Source organism: Penicillium concentricum, assembly GCF_028827145.1.
Source record: "Penicillium concentricum strain IBT 3081 chromosome Unknown utg000004l_segment0_segment0, whole genome shotgun sequence".
In the NCBI taxonomy this organism is placed as follows: Eukaryota; Fungi; Ascomycota; class Eurotiomycetes; order Eurotiales; family Aspergillaceae; genus Penicillium; species Penicillium concentricum.
The window spans coordinates 1,426,828-1,447,001 of NW_026622757.1; the positions used below are offsets into that span (position 1 = coordinate 1,426,828).

The window sequence follows — 20,174 nt, forward strand, 5'->3', positions numbered from 1 at the left end:
AATTGATCTAATCTAATTTTAAGTAATAGGGCTTACAAAAGGCTAAGGGATGTCGGTTTGTTATATCAGACCGAACTGTAACTCACAGACATATATGGCATCAGATGTGTCACAATTCCCAGCTTATACATGGAAAAGTCCTTTTTACAAATTAAGCCTCTTACCGCTTTCTGTCCGGCGTCTACGTGTAAAACTAAGAAGGGCGAGAGAACATTCTAAAGATATCTAATGGAATATTTGAGATGACCATCGAAAAGAGCACTGAAAAGACATCACAAGGCCGCATAAGCAGGCGACTAGTATTCTTGTTACGATATATCGAGGAATCATGGCTCGGTGCAATAAATAGTGCTGTAAATTCTAATCTATACAGAGTAGTCAGTAGGGGGAGTTGCAGACTTGCAGGGTGGAGGTCGCAGGATGAATAGATAGCGGATCTACTATATTTTGGGTTTGGCCTCGTAGTAAATAATAGACTAGCACAGTTGGATTTTCCTATCCACCCATCTTAACTTCACCTTGTCACTCCGGATTTTCAACGAATCAAGTGGAATAGGGGAAGTGGATGCTAGTTACATAGCTTCCTCCCATATTTACCCCGCACCTTGAACATCATTTGTCGTGAACCATGCCGTGGCCATGGTGTTTTCCGTTCAAACAGGGCCAATCAAGGACCGTGAAGACAGTAGGAACTCACAATGAGAGGAATGTTTTGCCGATATGCTAAAAGTGCTTACAGTCTCCACTTCCACTAGACGAGGAGACAGGTTTGAAGTTGCTACATGAAGGGCTAGCTCCAAAATTCGAGTTTGTTAGCCCATCTCTATCAACATTTCAATAATTAATGATTGGTGCAGTATTATTGCTGTTCATGGACTAGGTGGCCACCGCGAAAATTCATGGACGGCAGCCAATGGGGTAAACTGGCTCCATGATCTGCTGCCAAGTGATATGCCCAACACTCGAGTCCTTTCATGGGGTTATAGTTTGCCTACTACGGAAAACTCCCAGCAGGAAATATCTGAGCGACTAGTCCATGACTTGTGGGAAATGAGATCATCAACAAATGTACCGATTCAACTGACCTGACAACTAAACAAGATATCTTTAGTCGGTACTAACAGATACAACACAGACAGCCAACCGTCCGATTATATTTATTGCACATAGTCTCGGGGGGCCTATAGTCAAAAGTGTAAGTCTCGGCATTTTCCAAAAAGAGAGTTGTCATTGATCATCGCTAGGCCCTGCTTTATGCCGACTCAGCACAAGTAACCCATACTTTGGACCTTCGTGGCATCAAACTCTCAACCCGCGGAGCTATCTTCATGGGAACACCCGAGCTAGATTCAACGCTCATTGGACTGCAAAGCTACTTAGCTAGTGCTAAAGGATCTGAGCAGGATTCCAGTGACATTTATAAGGAAGCACACTGGTTGGTCACTACATTACAAAGCTACCCATCGATCTGCCAAGAGTTTAGGACTTTATTTGTTCACGAGAGGCCCGACTCTCTGTCAACAAACAGTAGATTGGACCAGGTAAGAGAATAATCACCATTCAGCCGTGGACTATTTGCTTATACTATGCTGGTTGTTTTTAAACAAGGCTGTGTCGTCTTCGTTACAGGAGAATTCGTCACACATTTTCATTCAAGCTGATCATGGTGGAATGATTAAGTTTGAATCATCCTTGGACGAGGGTTATTTGAAAATCAAAGAGCATCTGGTTCATGTCGAGAAGATGCTAAAACGAGTAACGGACACCTGAATGATAAAGCCACACTACGCAGACTTATAGGACTCAGTTCTTAGGGTCATCCCAAGGTTCCTCTCTCTACGGAGTAGCGGATTTTTACTCGACAAGGAACGCACGGATAAGTCAAGGCTATTGTTGTTGTTGCCTTACCCGAGGGCTCTTGGTATTAGTTTCCTACTCAATAATAGGGCTCCACGTTCACTTCCTTTTATCTCCTTTCGGCCGCACATAAGCCCAATATGGCAGAGGCGTTCGATAGTGTCAGGTGAAACTAACAGGGAATTCTTTTAAAGCTCCCTATGGGGCGTTGTATTATTATTAGCCTTATGGACTGAAACAAGCTGTCCACGCCAAGGCTCAGATTCCCGCGCCCACATGCTGCCAAGTGCCGAGTTTCATCAGAATATCGGCATTAAATCCTGCATAAGTCTGTATGCAGGATTTAATGCCGATCCAAGACAGTAGGGCATGTTTATTATAACACGGCAGAGAGTCATGGTTCTCTGCCGTTCTTGCTATCTGCGTACAATTACATTAGATCAACCCCACTCTGTAAAGCTCGATAATTTCGATGAATTTGCCCGGTTGGAGCGCACAGGCGCCTGGCATCTGGTGATCCGCTTACATAACACCATAGTTAAGAGCGCCAAGACTGCCGAATTAGGCCTAGGCCCCTGTTTACATGTGCTTTTCGTCCTACCGCCCATATGATTGCCACTACACTATTGGCTCTCTTCTCTATTCCGCCCTTTTATTCCGAATTCTGCCCTATGTTCCCATTTTGTAAACCCTTTGCCCTTCGACGATCCTTCAATTTTAACGGGGTTTCCAAGGTTGACTGATATATTATTAAATAACCCTGTCAATAGCGCCGATCGTTCGTTCTCCTGGAAGACCGGTAAAATCTTATTTTGTCCCCTCGTTCTCTCCCCTTTTATCGAGAGGAATGCCAATTATATTTATCGCTTTCAACTCCTAACTGCTTCATCCTCCCGATAATCTCATTTGTCTGCACTCTCTATGTTGGAATGACTGAAATGGAACCTTCTCAGCGAGATGCCCAGCCGGCGACGTCCCCGCTTACATCTAACGGGGAGGGGTCTCCCTCACCCGTAAAGGCAGCGGCCCCCAAGCCCGGCAGAAAGCTGCCTGGGTGGCTGGATCACTTCAATGCCCGCGATCTTAAGATGCTGTTCCGTTGTTCGCTAGCTGCGTGGGTGGCGATGCTGTTGGTTTTCATCATGCCGTCCCTAAGCGTCATTGGTACTGCGACGTTTTTTGCAGCGTAAGCTCATCTATGTGTATCCTTTCGGTATCAATCGCTAATCCTATTGCGATCAGTCTGGTACTCTTCATGGTGCCTCCGACCGGCATTGTTTTCCTTTTCGTTTTAGGAACTCTGACCTTGATCATTGGTATGGCTTTGGGCTGGGGCTGGGGTGTCGTCGTCATGAAGGCAGCTATGGCAGCCAGACCGGCGGCCGAGACCCAGGCCAGGCTTCAAGCCCTTGGACAGACCGCACAGAGCCAGGCCAATGCCACCGGACGGCCAGTCGCAGTTGTCCAGCAGGAGCTTGTCTACACCGGTTGGATGCTTGACTCCCGTGTCACAGCTGTCTATTATTGCCTAATTTGTTTGTTCATCTATTTAATCGTGAGAATTTCTTGACCCGACATGATCATCAGTACATTGACCATTTTACGCAGTCTCGTCTTCGGGCTATGAATCCCAAATTCATCCTGATGCAGATTTTCGCAATCATCATCATCGATGTTTCTCTGACCATTGGCCCGCTGCTTCCATCGTTTAACGGTACTATCCCCAAGGTCTTGATTGAGCCTGCCGCTATTGGAATTGGGCTGGGCCTGGTCTCTCATTTCATCTTTTTCCCTCGATCCACCTCCCATGTCGTGCTTGGTGGCATGGAGGATCTGGTGCGGCTACTCAAAGGACCGCTGGATGCTACGGAGAACAGTCTTCTGAAAGGTGAAGACTTGGCTATGGCAGATTTGCAAAAGATCAAGGTGAAGGCCGTTGCTGCTTACAAGGATCTCAAACCGGCACTTAGCTTTTTGCCATTGGACTTTTCCGTCGGTTGGTGGGGTGCTGACGATGTCAAGACCATGAAGAAACCGATTCGCCAGGCTTTGATAAATAGTTTGTCGCTTTTAGAAGTCCACATCGCCCGCATCGGGGGATACAAGAAGCTAGAAAAGCTACACCAGTTCACTGTGGATCGGGATTCCGATACTGAATCTCAAGCTAATGGAAATGAGAAAAAACGTCCACGCGAGGTTGGCATGCGCCAGCTGATGGAGAGTGTTAATTTGGTACAAGCACTGCGGAGCCCGGAACATGAATCTATGCGATCGGAAACTGTCGAGGTATTGCGCGAGTCCAGCAAGGATATCATCCCGGCGTGCCAGGAAGCTGTTGAGATCATTGCGGAATCCCTTAATACGGTTAACAAGCGTTGGTTCGGTCGCCCTTCCAAGGAACAGCTCAATCAGTTGCACGAGCGCAGTCAGACTGCGCTGCAGAATCTTCAGGCCCTCCGCACATCGTTTGCAACGGAAACCACCGAACGTTTGATTGAAATACATGCGGAGATCTTCGACGAAAAGGGCATGCTCAAGGCCCTTGACGAAACTTCGTTGCCCAGAGTTCGGGGTATCACTATGGGAATGGTCTTTGAAGAGCAGTTGCTCGGTGTCGTCGACGGATGGGAGCGGGTCTTGGGACAGCTTGTCGCTCTCCTGAGTGAACGCCAGAAGATCCGCCTGTGGCTACCCAACGGCTTGCGATATGCAGTCAACTGGTTCCGTCGGAAAAATGCTGTGGCCCCTGTAAGCGCAGTTCATAACCCAATCATCGATCCCGACGTCGCAGAGACGCAGTCCAAAGCGGCACAGCACCATCTTCGCATCAGCAGAGGGTATCGTGTCAACAAAGGCAGCCGCTTTGCGCGCGCTGTCATCGGCACCTATCACTGGTTCATCAACCCGGAAGGTCTGTATGCAATGCGCATGGTGGCTGTCACCATCGCACTCTCTATTCCTGCTGCGATACCTCACACTGCGGGTTTTTATTACCGCGAGAAAGGAATCTGGGCCCTCATCATGGGGCAGACCACCCTCGTCATATACATGGCCGATTTCACTTTCTCCCTTCTCTGTCGAGCCATTGGTACCGTTCTTGGCGGTCTGCTTGGCTTAGTTGCGTGGTATATCGGCTCCGGCCACGGCGAAGGTAATCCGTACGGTCTCGCTGCTATCATGGCTGTTGTGGTCGTGATTCTCATGTGGGGACGTATCTTCGCCCCCCTGCCCTGCTTCAAGCTATGATTATGGCTGGTGCGACCTGCATTTTGGTTATTGGTTACAGCTTCGAGGATACGTAAGTAAATTTTACCTTATTGCAGGAAGCAACACAACTGACATACTTTCCAGGCACATCCCAACCTACGGCAATCCCGGTTGGGGATATAATGTTTTCTGGCGACGACTTGTGCTTGTTCTTATCGGCTCCGCAGCGGCACTGATCGTACAGCTCTTCCCTCGCCCACCGTCTGCGTCGCGACACGTCTGCAAGTCTCTTTCCAATGTCATTCGCTCACTCTCGGACCACTACGCGCTCCTCTTATCCTGCTGGGGACAAGGGCGCGAAGAAGGCCTAGCCGCAGAGAAGCTGGCCCTTAACGTCGCTGAGAATCTCGCCGAACTGGACGGCCCCATCGCTTTGCTGCGCTTTGAATTTTCCAGCTCGCCATTTGACAGCGACCGTCTCGGCCAAGTGCAATCGCTATGCCAAGATCTCAACCAAAACATCGCTCGCCTACTTTACCTATCTGCTTCGCTACCAGAACATCTGCAAAGCCGCCTGGCTCGTCAAGCTGGTCTCCTTGATCACCACAATATCGGCGATGTCATGGCTGTTCTGGGTGTGGTTGAACAATCACTCAAGACGGGTGATCCTCTCCCCGAGGTGCTACCAACGCCACTACTCAACCGTTGCCACGATTTCTGGACGTCGCGCCACGTGGATATTATGCTAAGCAAGGATTTGATCCGCGACGAGAACTATCGCCGATTCTGTGTTGCCGTCAGCGCATACCTCAAGTTCCTGTCTGCAGTGGATGACCTGGTACTTGTGATGAAGGGTACATTGGGCGAGTCACATATTGTTAGCCGTGACCTGTTGCATGAGCAGTATAAGGTGTAATTATAATGAGCCGTGTATACCTATAAGTCTGTATATAAAAAAATATTGTGCATATAAATTTGTCATCAATTGCTTCTCCTCACATTCCTCTCCGCACGGCCTTTTCTCCAATTTTTCCCCCCCCAAATTCATTCTAGCGTCTTTAACGTCTTTAAATTGACCCATTTTGTTTTCTTTCTTTTTCTCCTGTATAGATTAATAATTTTAATCTTCCTCATGGCCTCTCGCCTCGCCCGTCTCCCCCGGTGGATCAGCCACTGGCTCGGCTATCGCCCAGAGGCCGTGAAGCCACTCTCTAAATATGAAGTCGCTCTATGGTCCTTCATAACCTCATTCTGCGGTCTATCAGTCGTGCAAGCAATTTTCAATTACTCCGACTATTTCCTCGATCGCAATGTACCAGGTATAATCGCATCCTATGTAAGTGGCAAATAACATCGCATTCTGAAAAATATCCACATTGACTCACACCAAACCAGGGTGCATCCGCCGTCCTCGTCTTCGGCGCGATCGAAAGTCCCCTCGCGCAACCGCGCGCCCTAGTCTTCGGTCACTTCTTCAGCGCCATAATTGGCGTCTGCGTTACCAAATTGTTCAGTCTGATGCCCGACCAGGCGCGGTTCGAGTCCCTGCGCTGGCTAGCCGCTTCCCTTTCAACGGCTATTGCTATTGTCGTAATGCAGTTGACGGGTACTACCCACCCGCCTGCTGGAGCGACTGCTTTGCTTCCGGCTACCAGTGATGAAATTTGGCAGCTTTCTTGGTACTACTTGCCTGTAGTTCTGTTGTCTTCGGTTATGCTCTTGGTGTGTGCACTGCTGTTCAATAATTTGCACCGTCGGTATCCTGCATTTTGGATCGCGCCTACTCCGCCCAAGCCTGCTGCACCTGCCCCGGTGCCTGTTGATGTTTCGTTGGAAGAGGAGAAGCCAGGGAAGTGTCCCGTTTGAAATGGAGATTCGAGGGAGTAAGAGATTTTGTTATTGGAAGAGGTTGTAATACACTTTGGAGATGGTTGCACGGCATATGTCGCTATCCGTTTGGTGTGAGATGGTGTAAAATGTATATAAACACTCGGTTGTACTACTAATTTATTTGAGCGCTCCAAGGGAAAGGAAATTTAGCTTCACTTTTTGTGATCCAAAATACCCATTAACAGTATTCACAATTATAGTGTTTCACATTGGTATTACTCAAAATCAATCCCTCAGCAGTACTTGGCAGTCTTCCGATTTCGCGCCACCGTAAGTGGCTGGGGAATGATGGGAAAGGTCGGCTTTTGTATAGGGTCGCAAGGTAACAGGGTAACTCTCGCAGGATGAATATAAAACCAGCAGGTACCGTCTAGGCAGGACATGATATTCTACTATCTCTTAGTCTAATCAAGAAGAGACCGGTTTAGTTAGAAGCTTTCTAAATTCATTCTATAACCCTGCGAACTTTACCCTGTTACCCTGCGACCCTATACAAAAGCTGACCTTTCCCACATATCTACTAATTATCATAGCCACAGCAGTAGCAAACCATTACCTAGAGCTTTTTGTCCAACTTTCGACTCTCGGATTTGATTGTGTAGACCAATATCAGTTTCGTTTCTTTCGACTCTGTTCGCATTTATTAGCATTTCTTTACCTAATAGAAGATTTTTACTATTTCTTACTGTTCTTTTTATCTTACTCGACTACTTTCTACAATTTGTAAATTCAATTACTCTCACACTTTCATTTGCCCTAATCACGATCTGTCCCAATCACGATCTGTCCCAACCCTTCGTAGCAATTTGCCCTAAAAACTTCAAACCCTGAACTCCAAACGCCGAAAAAACAACTTGACCGAAAACCAACTTCACCGAAAAAAAGCACATCCTCCACCAATTCAAAATCTCAAAAGCAATTTGTCCATAACGCCCCCATAAACAATTTGTCCCACCATAAACGCTCTGTCCAGAAACAATTTGATATCGCAAAACTTGACTTCACGACGTGTTCACCGTAAAAAAAAAAGAAGGAAAATAGCGAAAACAAAAGGAAAAAAGAAATAGGGATCATGTCTCACTCACTCCTCTTCGCTCGAGGTAGTCACATATGAATCGATGTCAGTTTCGGGCAATGGGGAAAGGGGAGGAGATGGGGTGGGCGACCTTCTAGGAAAGTAGTGGTCCATACATTGACGACAAATGCAATCATATCCTTTGTAGTAGAATCGGGCCCAGAAACTGCGAAGCAAGGACTGTCTAGAGCAGTCTTCCCACAATTTTTTTCTCTCCCACCTGTACTGTTCATCTTCGATCATTCTGGCGTTGTAAACTGCCTTCACGTCGTCATTGCTGAAGCCGTTCAGAGTCAGACTTCCGACTTGCATGGTTGCCATGTCGAAAAGTTTTCGTGTAACACGGTCCACGATCTCGATGTCTAGCTGCAGCATGCTGATCACGTCGTCAATTAGGCCCATCAGATTTCGACATCTTTCTTCAAAACAAGTACCCTCCTTCTCGGTGCCCGCTCGAATCAGGGTCCACATTGACAGGGTGTTGATGAGCTTGTAGAGGTCGGCTTGGATCTGAGGAATTGTTTTGCCGTGTTTGTATCCGCCGGACAGTTGTTCGAGGTCCTTGACGAAGGCGTCTCGGGTTTCCTGGAAGTTCTCCAAGGCAGCAGCCTGAACGTCGCGCTGCATTTTGATGGGGGATAAAAGGTTTGTGGGGATGTTCAACTATGGTGTAGAAGATGGCTGCTGATGAAGTTAGCTGCTGATGAAGATGATATGGTGAAGCTTACTGTTGAGGATAAAGGTAGATATGCTCGTGGATATGTCCGTCGACGATGCGATGCTCAATGATGAGGTAGCTGCTGATGAAGTTAGATGCTGCTGATGATGATATGATGGAGGTGATGTGATGGAGATGATATGATGAAGCTTACCAATGATGACTATCGTGAAGATTCTCGCCGAGGATTCTCGTAGAAGATGATAAGTGATGACGGGGCTGGGCTGGATGATATTGAAGTTAGCTGCTGATGAAGATAAAGACGATATGATGAAGCTTACCTTTGATCAAAAGAATCTGAGTTTGAGATGAGAGTTGCTTAAGAAGAAAGAAAGATCTGCAATTAAGGGTGGTGAGGGAAGAGAGGGAAGGAGAAGGAAGGAAAATCGTGAAGAAGCCTTTTATACTGGGGCAATTAGATCTATTCATCCCAAGATAGACGTACAATTATAACATGCCTCTATCTAGGTACAAGAGACAGTGAGCTGAGGGATATAGGGCATCTAAGAAGCAATCAGTTAAAGGACTTTAGGGCACGAGGCCTTCATACGAAGCCGGTCCTTCCAATTTTAAGTCTACAAACACTACGTAAAGACTAATTATTCTAGCGCCACCGAAAGTGTAGAAGGTTATAGCATCTATAGCAGGGCTATTACCGATGCGCAAACTATCATGTAGAAATCGGGGAGGAATTGAGCTCGAGATCACCAACTATGTATGAAAACCTATCTATAGAGGCATACATCCGTAGATAGTTATATGTTTAAATAGATAATGAGCTAGATAATGAGCTAGATAATGCAATTGATCTATATAGAGCCCATTGACTATATTAATAGCCTTTAATTTCGAGAGCGAAGTTCTTTATCTTAATCTAGACCTTTCATCCTTTACCTCCATAACTACCAAGTAGAGACGGAGTATCCTCTACCAAAAGAATAAGTGGTTATAGTCAATTCGTAATCTATCAGGTAGAAGATAGGATGGATTAGGTCTGATATGATATAATGGATTCATACAAATATCAAGCGAAAAGAATAGAAGACTTTATTATTTGACTATAAACACTAGCCAGAGACTAATCATTCTCTATCAAAACTATAAAGGGAATTGACAAGTATAAGCAAACAGTCGTCAGTGTTTAATTTCATATAGAAATCAGGAGGAATTATGTTAGATATGATAGATCTATAGAAGTAGTGAGCTAAATAAATAAAGGGTTTTAGGACATAAGTCCTTTATTTGAAGCTAGACATTTCGTTTTTACCTCTATAAACACTAGGTAAAGACTAATCATTCTAGTTCCATCGAAACTATAAGAGTAATTAGCATCCATACCAAAAATATCGCCGATGCGCAAACTATCACGTAGAAATCGGGGAGAGATTAGGTTAGAGATCTCCGACTATGTATGAAACCCTACCTATGGGGAAATACATCTGAAGATAGGCCCTACGCATTTAGCAACCGTAAAAGGCGCAAATATATTAAGGTATATAGCCTTGAATGTGAGATGTTAGGATTAAAGGGGAATTTAGGTCGTCTTTGTTCGTCCAAGCTCCACTTCGCACTTGTTTATGGTATAAGAACGTATTTGTGCACTGTATCACCAAGTAAATTATTTAATGGCTATAATAAAATTCAACATAAATCAAATGTAAGATAACACCTGGTATGATATATCGATGGGACAGGTTATACATGCCCCTTATCATCCGCACTAACGTGCAATAGGTAATGAGCTCGAGTCGGCGGAGAGTATATCGGCGGACTCCAGCTCATTTTGGCCTTTGGCTTAAAATATCTGAGGCTGCGGTTTCGTTCTAGCGCGATGTTATTGTTTTTTTATTTGACGCGTAAGTTGTTCTTAGTGTCCCTATATTGATTCACGGAGTATCATTAAACTGTTTCACGTATCATAACAAGCTCAAATTTCTATTAGGCAAAAGAAGGCTGGAGCTTCCCACAAGCTCGGTCTGCTAATCTCTCTTTGAGTAGCACCTCATATACATGTGATGCCCAAGAACAGCAAACCTTCCGCGTATCCTTCGGGTCGATAATCTCCTCGATTCCAAACGCATTCGCTGTACGCACCGGATTCATCAACCGTAGATACTCTTCTTCCAACTCTTGATATCGTTCCTCTTTCTTCCCAACCTTCTCAGCTTCGCGCAACTCATGCCGATGTCCAACCTCAATTCCGCCATCCAGAGGCAACGAACCCCATTGCCCAGACGGCCAAGCAACCTGCATAACCGGATCACGACAACCCAACATAACACCACCCGCCACACCAAACACTCGTCGCGTGACTACATTGAAGACCGGCACGGTGGTGCTGAAGTAAGCCTTGGCGAGCTCGACGCCCCAACGCATTGTCGCCGTGCGCTCAGCAATAGTACCAATGGCATATCCCGCTTCAAACCGCATGTCAGCTCATTTCCATGAGTTAGGATGAAAGAAGGTCACTTACGGACGTCCAAAAACTGAAGGATAGGCAGATTCATCACATCACACAGTTTCAGCAGCCGTGTTAACTTCTGGCTGCCGGCGGCATCCAGTGCGCCTCCATTCACTTCACAATTGAGCGAGATAATTCCAACAGGACGGCCACCCAGACGCGCAAGTCCACCAATTGCAGTGCGACCCCATAATGCTCCGATCTCGAACCAGGAGTCTTTATCAACTACAGATGTGATGATTGAACGGGCATTGTACATTCGTGCTTGTCGTCGAGGGATGATACTCCGCAGCGCAACGTCCTCACGCTCCTCCGAGTCAGTGCAGGGAATTGTTGGTGGTGCATCGCTACCGCTGTTGGGGAGGTAACTCAGAACTACACGCAGCTGCTCGTAGCACTCTGCTTCATTGGCGGCGAGATTATCAATCGTGCCGTTCATACAATGAACCATAGGCCCGCCCAAATCTTGAAAGTCGAGACCTTCTTCGAATGTTGCACCCTCGACAACCTTTGGACCTGCATTGAACAGTGCTCCAATGTCAGCTGCCATCACAGAGAAATGGCAAGATACCACTCTCGCGGCGCCAAGTCCAATCTACACGACCGGTCAGTTCCGCTTGTATCAACCAATATCAGATGGGTTGTTATATAAAGCAAAAAGGAGAACAAGATGGAGAGGAAATATTAGAGCAAAACTCACCGCAGGCCCAACAACAGCCCCCAAATTTGGAATCCCCATATTCAACTGCTTAATGACATGTGGAAAAGACGCAACATGTGGAAGATAGCTCCACCCCTCCTTCCGAATTGTCGTAACACTCCCACCCCCAGAACTCCCATCAACAAGCTTAACAACCGGCAAACGCAGCGCAATAGCAAGCTTCTCCACATAAACCGTCTTACCTACACTCGCACCGTCGGCATGTCCAGACCGAATACTGAAATCATCAGTTGTGAGGAGGACCTTCCTGCCGCGAAGCAGTCCAGCGCCTTGAACGTTATTGCTAGGCACGAAGGAGACGGGTTTCTCGCGCATCGGCGCGGTCTTTTGCCATGTTACCGTGCCTGAGACGGAGCCAATTTCTTGAAAGCTGTTTGGATCTAGGAGTTGCTCAATGCGCTCGCGCACCCATAGCTTGCCTGCTTGCTTTTGGCGGACGTAGCCTCGGTTGTTGGGGTCTGGTTTTGCGGCTATTGCGCGGAGCGTTGCTAGTTGATCCAGTACATCTGAATGGTCTGCTGGGAGGCGATTTTCTGTGGACTTTGATTTTGACTTGGACTTTCTTGGTTGGTCTTTTGGTGGGGATATATGGGATGAGACCTGGTTTAGACGGTCCGTGGCTTGGTTGCCTGTTCTGGTTGATGGGTTGTCGTTGTCTTTAGTCATGATGTATCAATTGATATGGTTTGGTTTGGTTTCCTTGTATATCGTGTACAGTGTATGTAGAATTGGAGATTGTTTAAGGATTTGGTCTACTGAGGGGGTGGTCAGACTATCCGAGAGCCGAGGTCGACCATGTCGAGAGCTATAATACGTTGGATAGAAATATCTTCTAATGAGATATCTTGAATCTTCCAATTGATCTCTATTTGAATTATAATTTATTTTATTATAATCTATCTCATTAATCTGACTTGCTCATATACATACAATTACCCCAGATTTCCCCCTTTCGCCCCAAATGTCATCCCCGCACTCACGGCCCATCAAGCGATTGTTAGTCGCCAACAGGTATGAACTTCTACAGATGATATTATAACATGCTCTGATATTTGGTAGAGGAGAAATAGCCGTGCGTATTCTGCATGCAGCACGAGAATTACCCGAGCCCATCGAGACATTCAGTCTCTACACATCAGACGACCGATCACACTGCGATCTAGGGCGACCGCAGCATGCGATTGAAATTCCATCGGCGTCGTCATATCTCGACATTTCCCTTTTGATAGATATAGCCCAAAAATACTCTATTGACGCTGTGCATCCTGGGTATGGATTCCTCAGCGAGAGCGCCGAATTCGCGTATCGCATGTGGCACGAAGCCGGGTCTCTCGTCATAGGACCTGGATGGAAAAATCTCGCCCGAACGGGGGATAAGCTACAGGCAAAACAACTAGCGAAACAATGCAGAGTCCCTGTATTAGAAGCCATGAGCCAACCTACCACCAACGTGGACGAAGCACGTGCGTTTGCTACGCAGGTTGGGTTCCCGGTTATGATCAAAGCTGTCGATGGCGGAGGCGGTCGCGGGATTCGCCTCGTACGCGAGGAGCATGAGCTGGATAATAGTATTCAGAGAGCGATTGGCGAGTCGCCGTCTCGGACTGTGTTTGTGGAGAAAGCTGCTGTGGACGGGTTTCATCATGTTGAGATTCAAATTATTGGTGATGGAACGGGTCAAGTACGACATTTGTGGGAAAGAGATTGCAGTGCTCAGCGACGGTTTCAAAAGGTGGTTGAATGCGCCCCGGCTTTGATGCGGGATAGAGCTCTGGTTGGTCAAGTGATCGAGTCTGCGCTCAGGATGGCAAGTGAAATCTGCTATCAATCATTGGGAACGTTTGAGTTTCTGGTCAGCGAACAACGCGGGGAATTCTACTTCTTGGAGGTGAACCCACGTCTTCAAGTCGAGCATACCATTACGGAATCTATCAGTGGGATAGATCTGGTGCAGACACAGCTTCTTCTCGCCCAGGGACACACTTTTCATGAGCTAGGCCTCGGTGCTGAGGTCAACGCAAGTCAAACTCCGCCAAGTGCCTTTTCAATCCAACTTAGACTCTGTGCTGAAGACCCGAGCAATGGGTTTTCATTGAGCATTGGCAAAGTTACTGGCTTTACCGTGCCTAGTGGTCATGGAATCCGAGTAGATACCCATGTCAATGTCTCTGGTCCCGCACTGGTTGTGGGATCTAACTTCGACAATCTGCTGGCCAAGATAATTGTGACTGCGCCCACCTGGGAAGCATCTGTTAGAAAAGCCCAGCGGGTTTTGGCTGATTCTAAGATTGACGGTGTGAAAACTAATATCAGCCTTCTACGAGGGATCGTGGCTCATTCTAATTTCATGGCCGGCAAAGTCGACACACAATGGCTTGGGCTCAACCTCGACGCAGTACTCCAGCAAGGGGAGAACATATCAAAGACTCTTCGGAGCCTAGATGGCCCAGCCGCCCCTTCACAGCAAGCAATCACCGAAGGCGGACTACCAGCATCTAATCTCTTATTCCGAAAAGGAGACGCATGGTCAATCACGCTGGAACCTCTATCGAAGGATTCCCAACAAGCAGACAAAATCTCCCACCATCTGCGCCTATCCCGAGTGCTACGCAATGAGTTCCCAACCTCACTCGCTGCGGAAATTGAATATACGACTCCAGCCTCGCAGGGTGCAATCCCCTATCGGATGCAACTCGAAACAACCACGACTGCTGCGTCAGCATTAGTATCCTCGTCGCAACGACGAGGTGATCCAAATAATGCACACCACATCATCCTCCCTCTATCAGGAAAACTGATTGAGATACTGGTATCGGATGGAGAGGACGTTGTTGAAAATCAGGTCCTGGCTTTTGTCAAGCAGATGAAGATGGAACTCGAAGTACGAAGCCCTCGAAGTGGTCGGGTCAAATGGGTTTATGAGATGGAGGATGAAGAGGAGGATGTCGCCGAGGGTATGTTATTGGTTGAATTAGAACCAAACAATGGCAAATTGGAAGTCCGGGGCAAGTTATGATTCTGTATATAGACCAAAGAGCTTGAAGTATAGGATGAATGGCATCGAGTCCCTTCATAAATCCAATTCCTGAGTCCCAGATATCACCAGCAAATCAGCTTGCAGATCCACCTGGTTCTCAGCATCATTGGTCTAGTGGTAGAATTCGTCGTTGCCATCGACGAGGCCCGTGTTCGATTCACGGATGATGCACAAGGATTTCTTTTTTGTTTCTTTTTTGTTTTTTGTCTGGAATAGTTTGATGAATTCAAGCATCAGCAGTATATTTCTGTTGTACCTGTACGGAGTATAAGATGGTCTTTCTTCCGATTAAAATCCAAATTCGAGTTTGTGTGTTTTATTTACTTTTTTCGATCCCAAGCAGGCGATCACAAAAAGGCGGTCACTTTTAAATGTGACGTCACCGCTTCAGCTTCCCTCATCCTCTACTCTTCTCTCCTCTGATTTGACCTCAGAGTTCATTTTTCAGTATGGATACCCTCGGTGTCTATGTGCTGACTTACAACTGTGCAAGAAACTTTGCCGATGTCGATGCGTTCGCGAGTCACTTCTTCGACGCACTCCCCGCGTCTGGTGCGGGGAGCTCCGCACCCGACCTAATTTTCCTCTCGCTACAAGAGATCGCACCCATCGCCTACTCGTTCCTCGGAGGATCCTACCTTTCACCCTACTTCGATGCATTCCGCCGTGCCGTCCAGAAAGCCTCGGCACAAAAATGGAATCACCACTATGTGGACTTCCTCACCGACAATACGGGAATGACAGGCCTGATGCTTTTCGCGCGCGATGAGACTCTGAGCAAAGTCGCATGGATCGACACAGCCCATGTCGGCGTCGGGGTTCAGGAAATGGGGAACAAGGGCGCTGTCGGGGCACGCCTGGGATACGTTGTTGAAGGGCACCCATCCAAGACCATGGACCTCACTTTCGTCGCGGCCCATCTCGCTCCCATGGAGGATTCCTATGAGCAAAGAAACAAGGACTGGAAGAGCATTGTTGAGCGCCTTGTATTCACCCACGGTAACAAGAGACCAGCAGAAAGGTCAAGCGTGGACGAAAACACCAACCTTCTCGATGACGCTGCATCGGCCCACGCAGAGGGCAGTCGCAGAGATCTCTTCGCGCCAAACGCCTACCTATTCCTCGCTGGAGACCTGAACTACCGCACTTCGAATGTCGGACCCTCGATTGGAGAGACTGAACAATTCCCTCGGCGCAATGTCGACCTCGATAACCCGTCGCACTATTCCCACCTTCTGAAGAACGACCAGCTCGTGCGCGAGATGAGCTATGGCCGGACCTTCCACAGCCTGTCCGAGGCGCCGATCGATTTCCCTCCCACGTACAAATACTCGGATGCCGCGCGCGAAGCTGTCCGTCAGGGCTTGGACACGGATGATCATGAATGGAAATGGTCGAATCACCGGTGGCCCAGTTGGTGCGATCGAGTCCTTTACCTCGATAAGCCTTCGTGGGTTGGTGAAGCTGGGAAGGTCAAACCGCTCGCATACAATGCACTCCCTCTCTTCGCGCAGTCTGATCATCGTCCCGTTGCGCTCGTTGCATCGGTGCCGCTGCTATCCTCTGACGCATCTTCAAACACTGAGAACGCAAGATCGGGTCACCGAGCCGTGGCTCCATTCTCTATCGATCCGAATTGGAAATCTAAGCGAGAGGTTGCGCGACGAAAGGAGATTTTAGTTGGTGCAATTGCGTATCTGGGACTGACCAGGGAAGGAAATGGGCTGCTTCTCGCGTCACTGCTAGGTATCTTCGGGGCGTGTTTCATTCTGCGATCTATGCTGGAGATTTGAGTGATGGTGTGATGAACGGCGCTTTCCGGAGGTCTTTTTTCCTTTCCTTTTTTTTTTTTTATCATTCTGTCCTGTTGTCTCTTAGGTGTTTTCGGAGCAATATCATGCAATGCTGCCAGTCGCCAAAATCGGGCACTGGATGAAAAACCCCAGCTATTTCCCTCTCTGCATAGACTCCAAGCTTCCAAGCTTGGCAATCCGGTTCCATCCCTCGATTGAATGTGTGACGCTGCAGGTAATCCCCGCATTTGCATTTCTTCAAATGGATCAGGTCCATCAGATAACTCCGGCTGTAGTCCCGATTCTGTACAGACAGTGCGGGTAGGCCCTAGCAACAGCCTAACCTAGATAGTAGGCCAAGTCACATGAACCGAGATCCGAAACGGTCGGGGTGCATTCTGCAGGTAAGAAAAATGACGCCGAAGGCTGAGGGTGGCTTGAATTTCTTGGATGAGATCATATTTGGTTCTGGCTTTTTACCCTCCGATTATCGCTCATTTCTGACAAGAGGTTCCCATGACTGTGATGACTAGGCTGAGACTGTAGGCTGCAGGGAAAGTCTGCACAGATCTCTCTGGCTGTTACTGTTGTCATAGTAAGGTTTCCACTCTTCATGGTAGACAGTCTCTCTTCTTTTTGTTACACGGGGCTTCTTATATATATCTTTTCTCCTGTCCAGGTGCTGAGTTATAAATATTTGTCTTCTAGACGCCAAAATCTTTCTGTTCCTGAGCTGTGGGCCACTATTCTTTCACGGACCGGAACATCCGGCAATAGAAATACAATGTGCCTTTCCTACACTATACATCCAACATAAGAAATTATTGTCACACCAACCATTGACAAACGTGCGATAACGCATGGAATAGGCCACATGAACAGGTCAAGTGACCAGCAAAGAGCTTAATTTCCTGATTCTCCCTTTAAGAACAGGTCTAGCCTTCACCGTGTGTACCACTTTAAAAGCCAAGAGAAAAAAATGTGAGGTTTCATGAGAGGCGGTGTATGCTCTAAACGTGCTATAGATCTAGCCGGACTTCTGGAATGCACAGCACTGGATCTGACAGTGCATTTTAAGAATTTGTCATATCTCATATTTTCTGACTTTGGAATGTTGCTGACTGGAAAAATAAAAAATAAAATAAAATAAAAAGGGCCGGTCCACAGCCTCCACAGGGATGGAAGGGAGAAACTAACACAAAATGTAGGGTCAAGTCAAAAGGGCTATTGAATTGGATTGTTTATAGTGAAGTTTCAACTGGAATATTGGATTGTCATTGGTTTAGACTGAATATATGAGATAACGATCATCTAAAGAATGATGGAGGGATAGAAGAATAAGGGGTACAATAATCAAGAAAGCGAGGAAATATGTCATTGACAGGGCTGATCAGGAGAAAGTGGACAGCACAGAAGGATCAGAATGTTCCATGCAAACTTACAAACAGGCCTGAAAGGGAAAATCGAGGAAATCATCCCCTGAGTTCGGTGGAGATTTTTCCAGAACAAACTACTCCATATGGAGGCCCAAGACCCAGAATTGGGAATCGAGGGGTGTCTTCAATCTGAAACCCCAATACTCCGTACTAAAAATCAAGTAAAGGGAAAAAAAGGTATCAGGTCCATAATATACAAATCTACTCCGTACTCTGTTTTCATATAGTGTTCACGGAAGTGCGGAATACTTAATTTGAAGCTTAACGGTTTGGTTTGCATTAGGCTGCTGTTTCGAAATATGCACTTGTCAGCTGATCCACCTGTCCCTGCAATATACATAGACTGCGAGTCATTTCGTTATGCATTGTACCGTCCTCTTTTTTTTTTTTTTCGATGTATAGCCGATCCTTGGCCCCCTTCATGCACCGAAGACCAGCATTTGAGCCGATCAACCCGCATCTTCGGGTCAAGGGATCAGGATCGACCGATCTCTGCAGTAGATAGAAAGTATGTGATATAAAGATTTAGAGATATTGAACGTTAGAAGAAAAAAAGTCGGGAAGCACCAAGTGTACGTACCCAATGCTACCTTAGGTCTCCCGTCAAAAGAAGAAAAAAGATGATTCAGATGTTAGAGAGAGATTAAAGAAAATAAAATAAAGTAATACAGTAAAACAGTAAAAATAACAAAAATAACAGAAAATAACAGAAATAACAGAAATAAAATATAAAACACAAAGAATAATGAAAAAATAAAAATAAAAAACCAACCCCAGCAAACGGCCGTAATAATGGAACCCTAAAAATTCTAATCCTCCTATTTTCAAAGTGTTTTAAATGTCTAAGCCATCTTTTTGAGCCTCTAATATAAACGTCCATCTTCTCCCTGGATCCTCTTCTTTCTTCCAAATTTCTCTAGCCTTAACCTTGTGGCTGAATTTCTTACCCTGAACCTCCGACGTCATTGTGTTGTACACATTCTAGGCCTTGATCCTTATTCTCCGTTACATTTAAGCTTGAAAAGTCTAGTTACTTTTTTTTTTCTTTTCTTCTCTTCGATATATCGAATCCTCTCTTTTGATCTAAAACCTTCCCCCCGGGTCAAAATCTATCATGTATTCCTGCGCAAACTATCCTCGTGGATGCCGAGGCCGTGTGAACAGACAAGGAGCGAAATGCTCTGACTGCGTTGTATGTGATTCCCATATCTCTGAAATCTACCTTCAAGAAACGGTCCAAAAAATAGAAGAAGAAAAAACTAATCCCCTTGACAGTCTCTAAATTTGCGCCGTCCAGCTTTCGCTTCACCATTCGCCCAACCACGCGACTACAAGCGAGTGCTGCCCTCAGAGCTCTTTGGCGATATTTCATCCAAGGCGCCCGAGCCTGAGTTGTAATGAATGCAAAGCACACTTTCCGGGACGGTCCGGAGAATAACCCAGCTCCTCGCCATGTTGCATCCTGCCGGCTGGGATTCACCTCGCATGATCTACGGCCGCTTCCTTTGTTCTTAATTGCCTCTCTTTGTCTCTCTCTCATATGCATCGCTGGGAGTTTCTTTGTTATATTCGGCGGCCGTCTGCTATTCGCTTCGCCTGGTTTCCCGGTTTTCTCACTTTACCTCTTTGATCTCGACTCTCTCTACATTGGCCGGGCTAATGAGCGAGCTTCCACGAATCTCCTTTTGGAAACGGGAAACTTGCATGGACTTCGCGAACAGTTCCTTTTTCACTCGCTTGGGTTTGTTTCTACAAAGAACGACCCGCGTTTTTGTTTTATTTTGCATGGATAGATCGCTTTTTTGCATGGATACCGGACATGGATCTGCCACTGGAGGGCAGTGGCGCTGATGGATTGGGTTCTTTCAACTCTCCGGTTGATCGTTGATCGACCCGTTCTTTTCCTTGCGCATACGTGTGCTTTGATATTCTTGGTTTTGCTTTGGTACTGGTTTTTACGCCCTATTTTTATGTTCTTT

General features: G+C 46.7%; 7 protein-coding genes across 7 annotated transcripts; 5 read left to right on the plus strand and 2 right to left on the minus strand.

The window, feature by feature from the left end:
• Nucleotides 1–2,786: 2,786 nt before the first annotated feature.
• Nucleotides 2,787–5,980, plus strand: N7517_009496 (uncharacterized protein; the record flags this gene model as incomplete). The annotated part of the gene is made up of 5 exons (XM_056727219.1): nt 2,787–3,043; nt 3,100–3,412; nt 3,466–5,060; nt 5,144–5,155; nt 5,209–5,980. The coding sequence occupies 5 exons, from the start codon at nt 2,787–2,789 to the stop codon at nt 5,978–5,980; spliced, it is 2,949 nt and encodes a 982-aa protein (XP_056575791.1).
• A 216-nt stretch (nt 5,981–6,196) lies between these two features.
• On the plus strand, nt 6,197–6,930 carry N7517_009497 (HPP family protein; the record flags this gene model as incomplete). Its single annotated transcript, XM_056727220.1, has 2 exons — nt 6,197–6,400; nt 6,460–6,930. 2 exons carry the CDS (start codon nt 6,197–6,199, stop codon nt 6,928–6,930), a joined length of 675 nt encoding a protein of 224 aa, XP_056575792.1.
• Nucleotides 6,931–8,035: 1,105 nt separating this feature from the next.
• N7517_009498 (uncharacterized protein) lies at nt 8,036–8,656 on the minus strand (the record flags this gene model as incomplete). Its single annotated transcript, XM_056727221.1, has 1 exon — nt 8,036–8,656. The coding sequence occupies one exon, from the start codon at nt 8,654–8,656 to the stop codon at nt 8,036–8,038; it is 621 nt and encodes a 206-aa protein (XP_056575793.1).
• Nucleotides 8,657–10,685: 2,029 nt separating this feature from the next.
• On the minus strand, nt 10,686–12,595 carry N7517_009499 (uncharacterized protein; the record flags this gene model as incomplete). Its single annotated transcript, XM_056727222.1, has 3 exons — nt 10,686–11,164; nt 11,221–11,803; nt 11,909–12,595. 3 exons carry the CDS (start codon nt 12,593–12,595, stop codon nt 10,686–10,688), a joined length of 1,749 nt encoding a protein of 582 aa, XP_056575794.1.
• Nucleotides 12,596–12,890: 295 nt separating this feature from the next.
• On the plus strand, nt 12,891–14,945 carry N7517_009500 (putative pyruvate carboxylase; the record flags this gene model as incomplete). Its single annotated transcript, XM_056727223.1, has 2 exons — nt 12,891–12,940; nt 12,989–14,945. The coding sequence occupies 2 exons, from the start codon at nt 12,891–12,893 to the stop codon at nt 14,943–14,945; spliced, it is 2,007 nt and encodes a 668-aa protein (XP_056575795.1).
• Nucleotides 14,946–15,415: 470 nt separating this feature from the next.
• Nucleotides 15,416–16,759, plus strand: N7517_009501 (putative inositol 5-phosphatase; the record flags this gene model as incomplete). The annotated part of the gene is made up of 1 exon (XM_056727224.1): nt 15,416–16,759. The coding sequence occupies one exon, from the start codon at nt 15,416–15,418 to the stop codon at nt 16,757–16,759; it is 1,344 nt and encodes a 447-aa protein (XP_056575796.1).
• Nucleotides 16,760–19,309: 2,550 nt separating this feature from the next.
• On the plus strand, nt 19,310–19,593 carry N7517_009502 (uncharacterized protein; the record flags this gene model as incomplete). Its single annotated transcript, XM_056727225.1, has 2 exons — nt 19,310–19,387; nt 19,471–19,593. 2 exons carry the CDS (start codon nt 19,310–19,312, stop codon nt 19,591–19,593), a joined length of 201 nt encoding a protein of 66 aa, XP_056575797.1.
• Between the last annotated feature and the right edge of the window lie 581 nt (nt 19,594–20,174).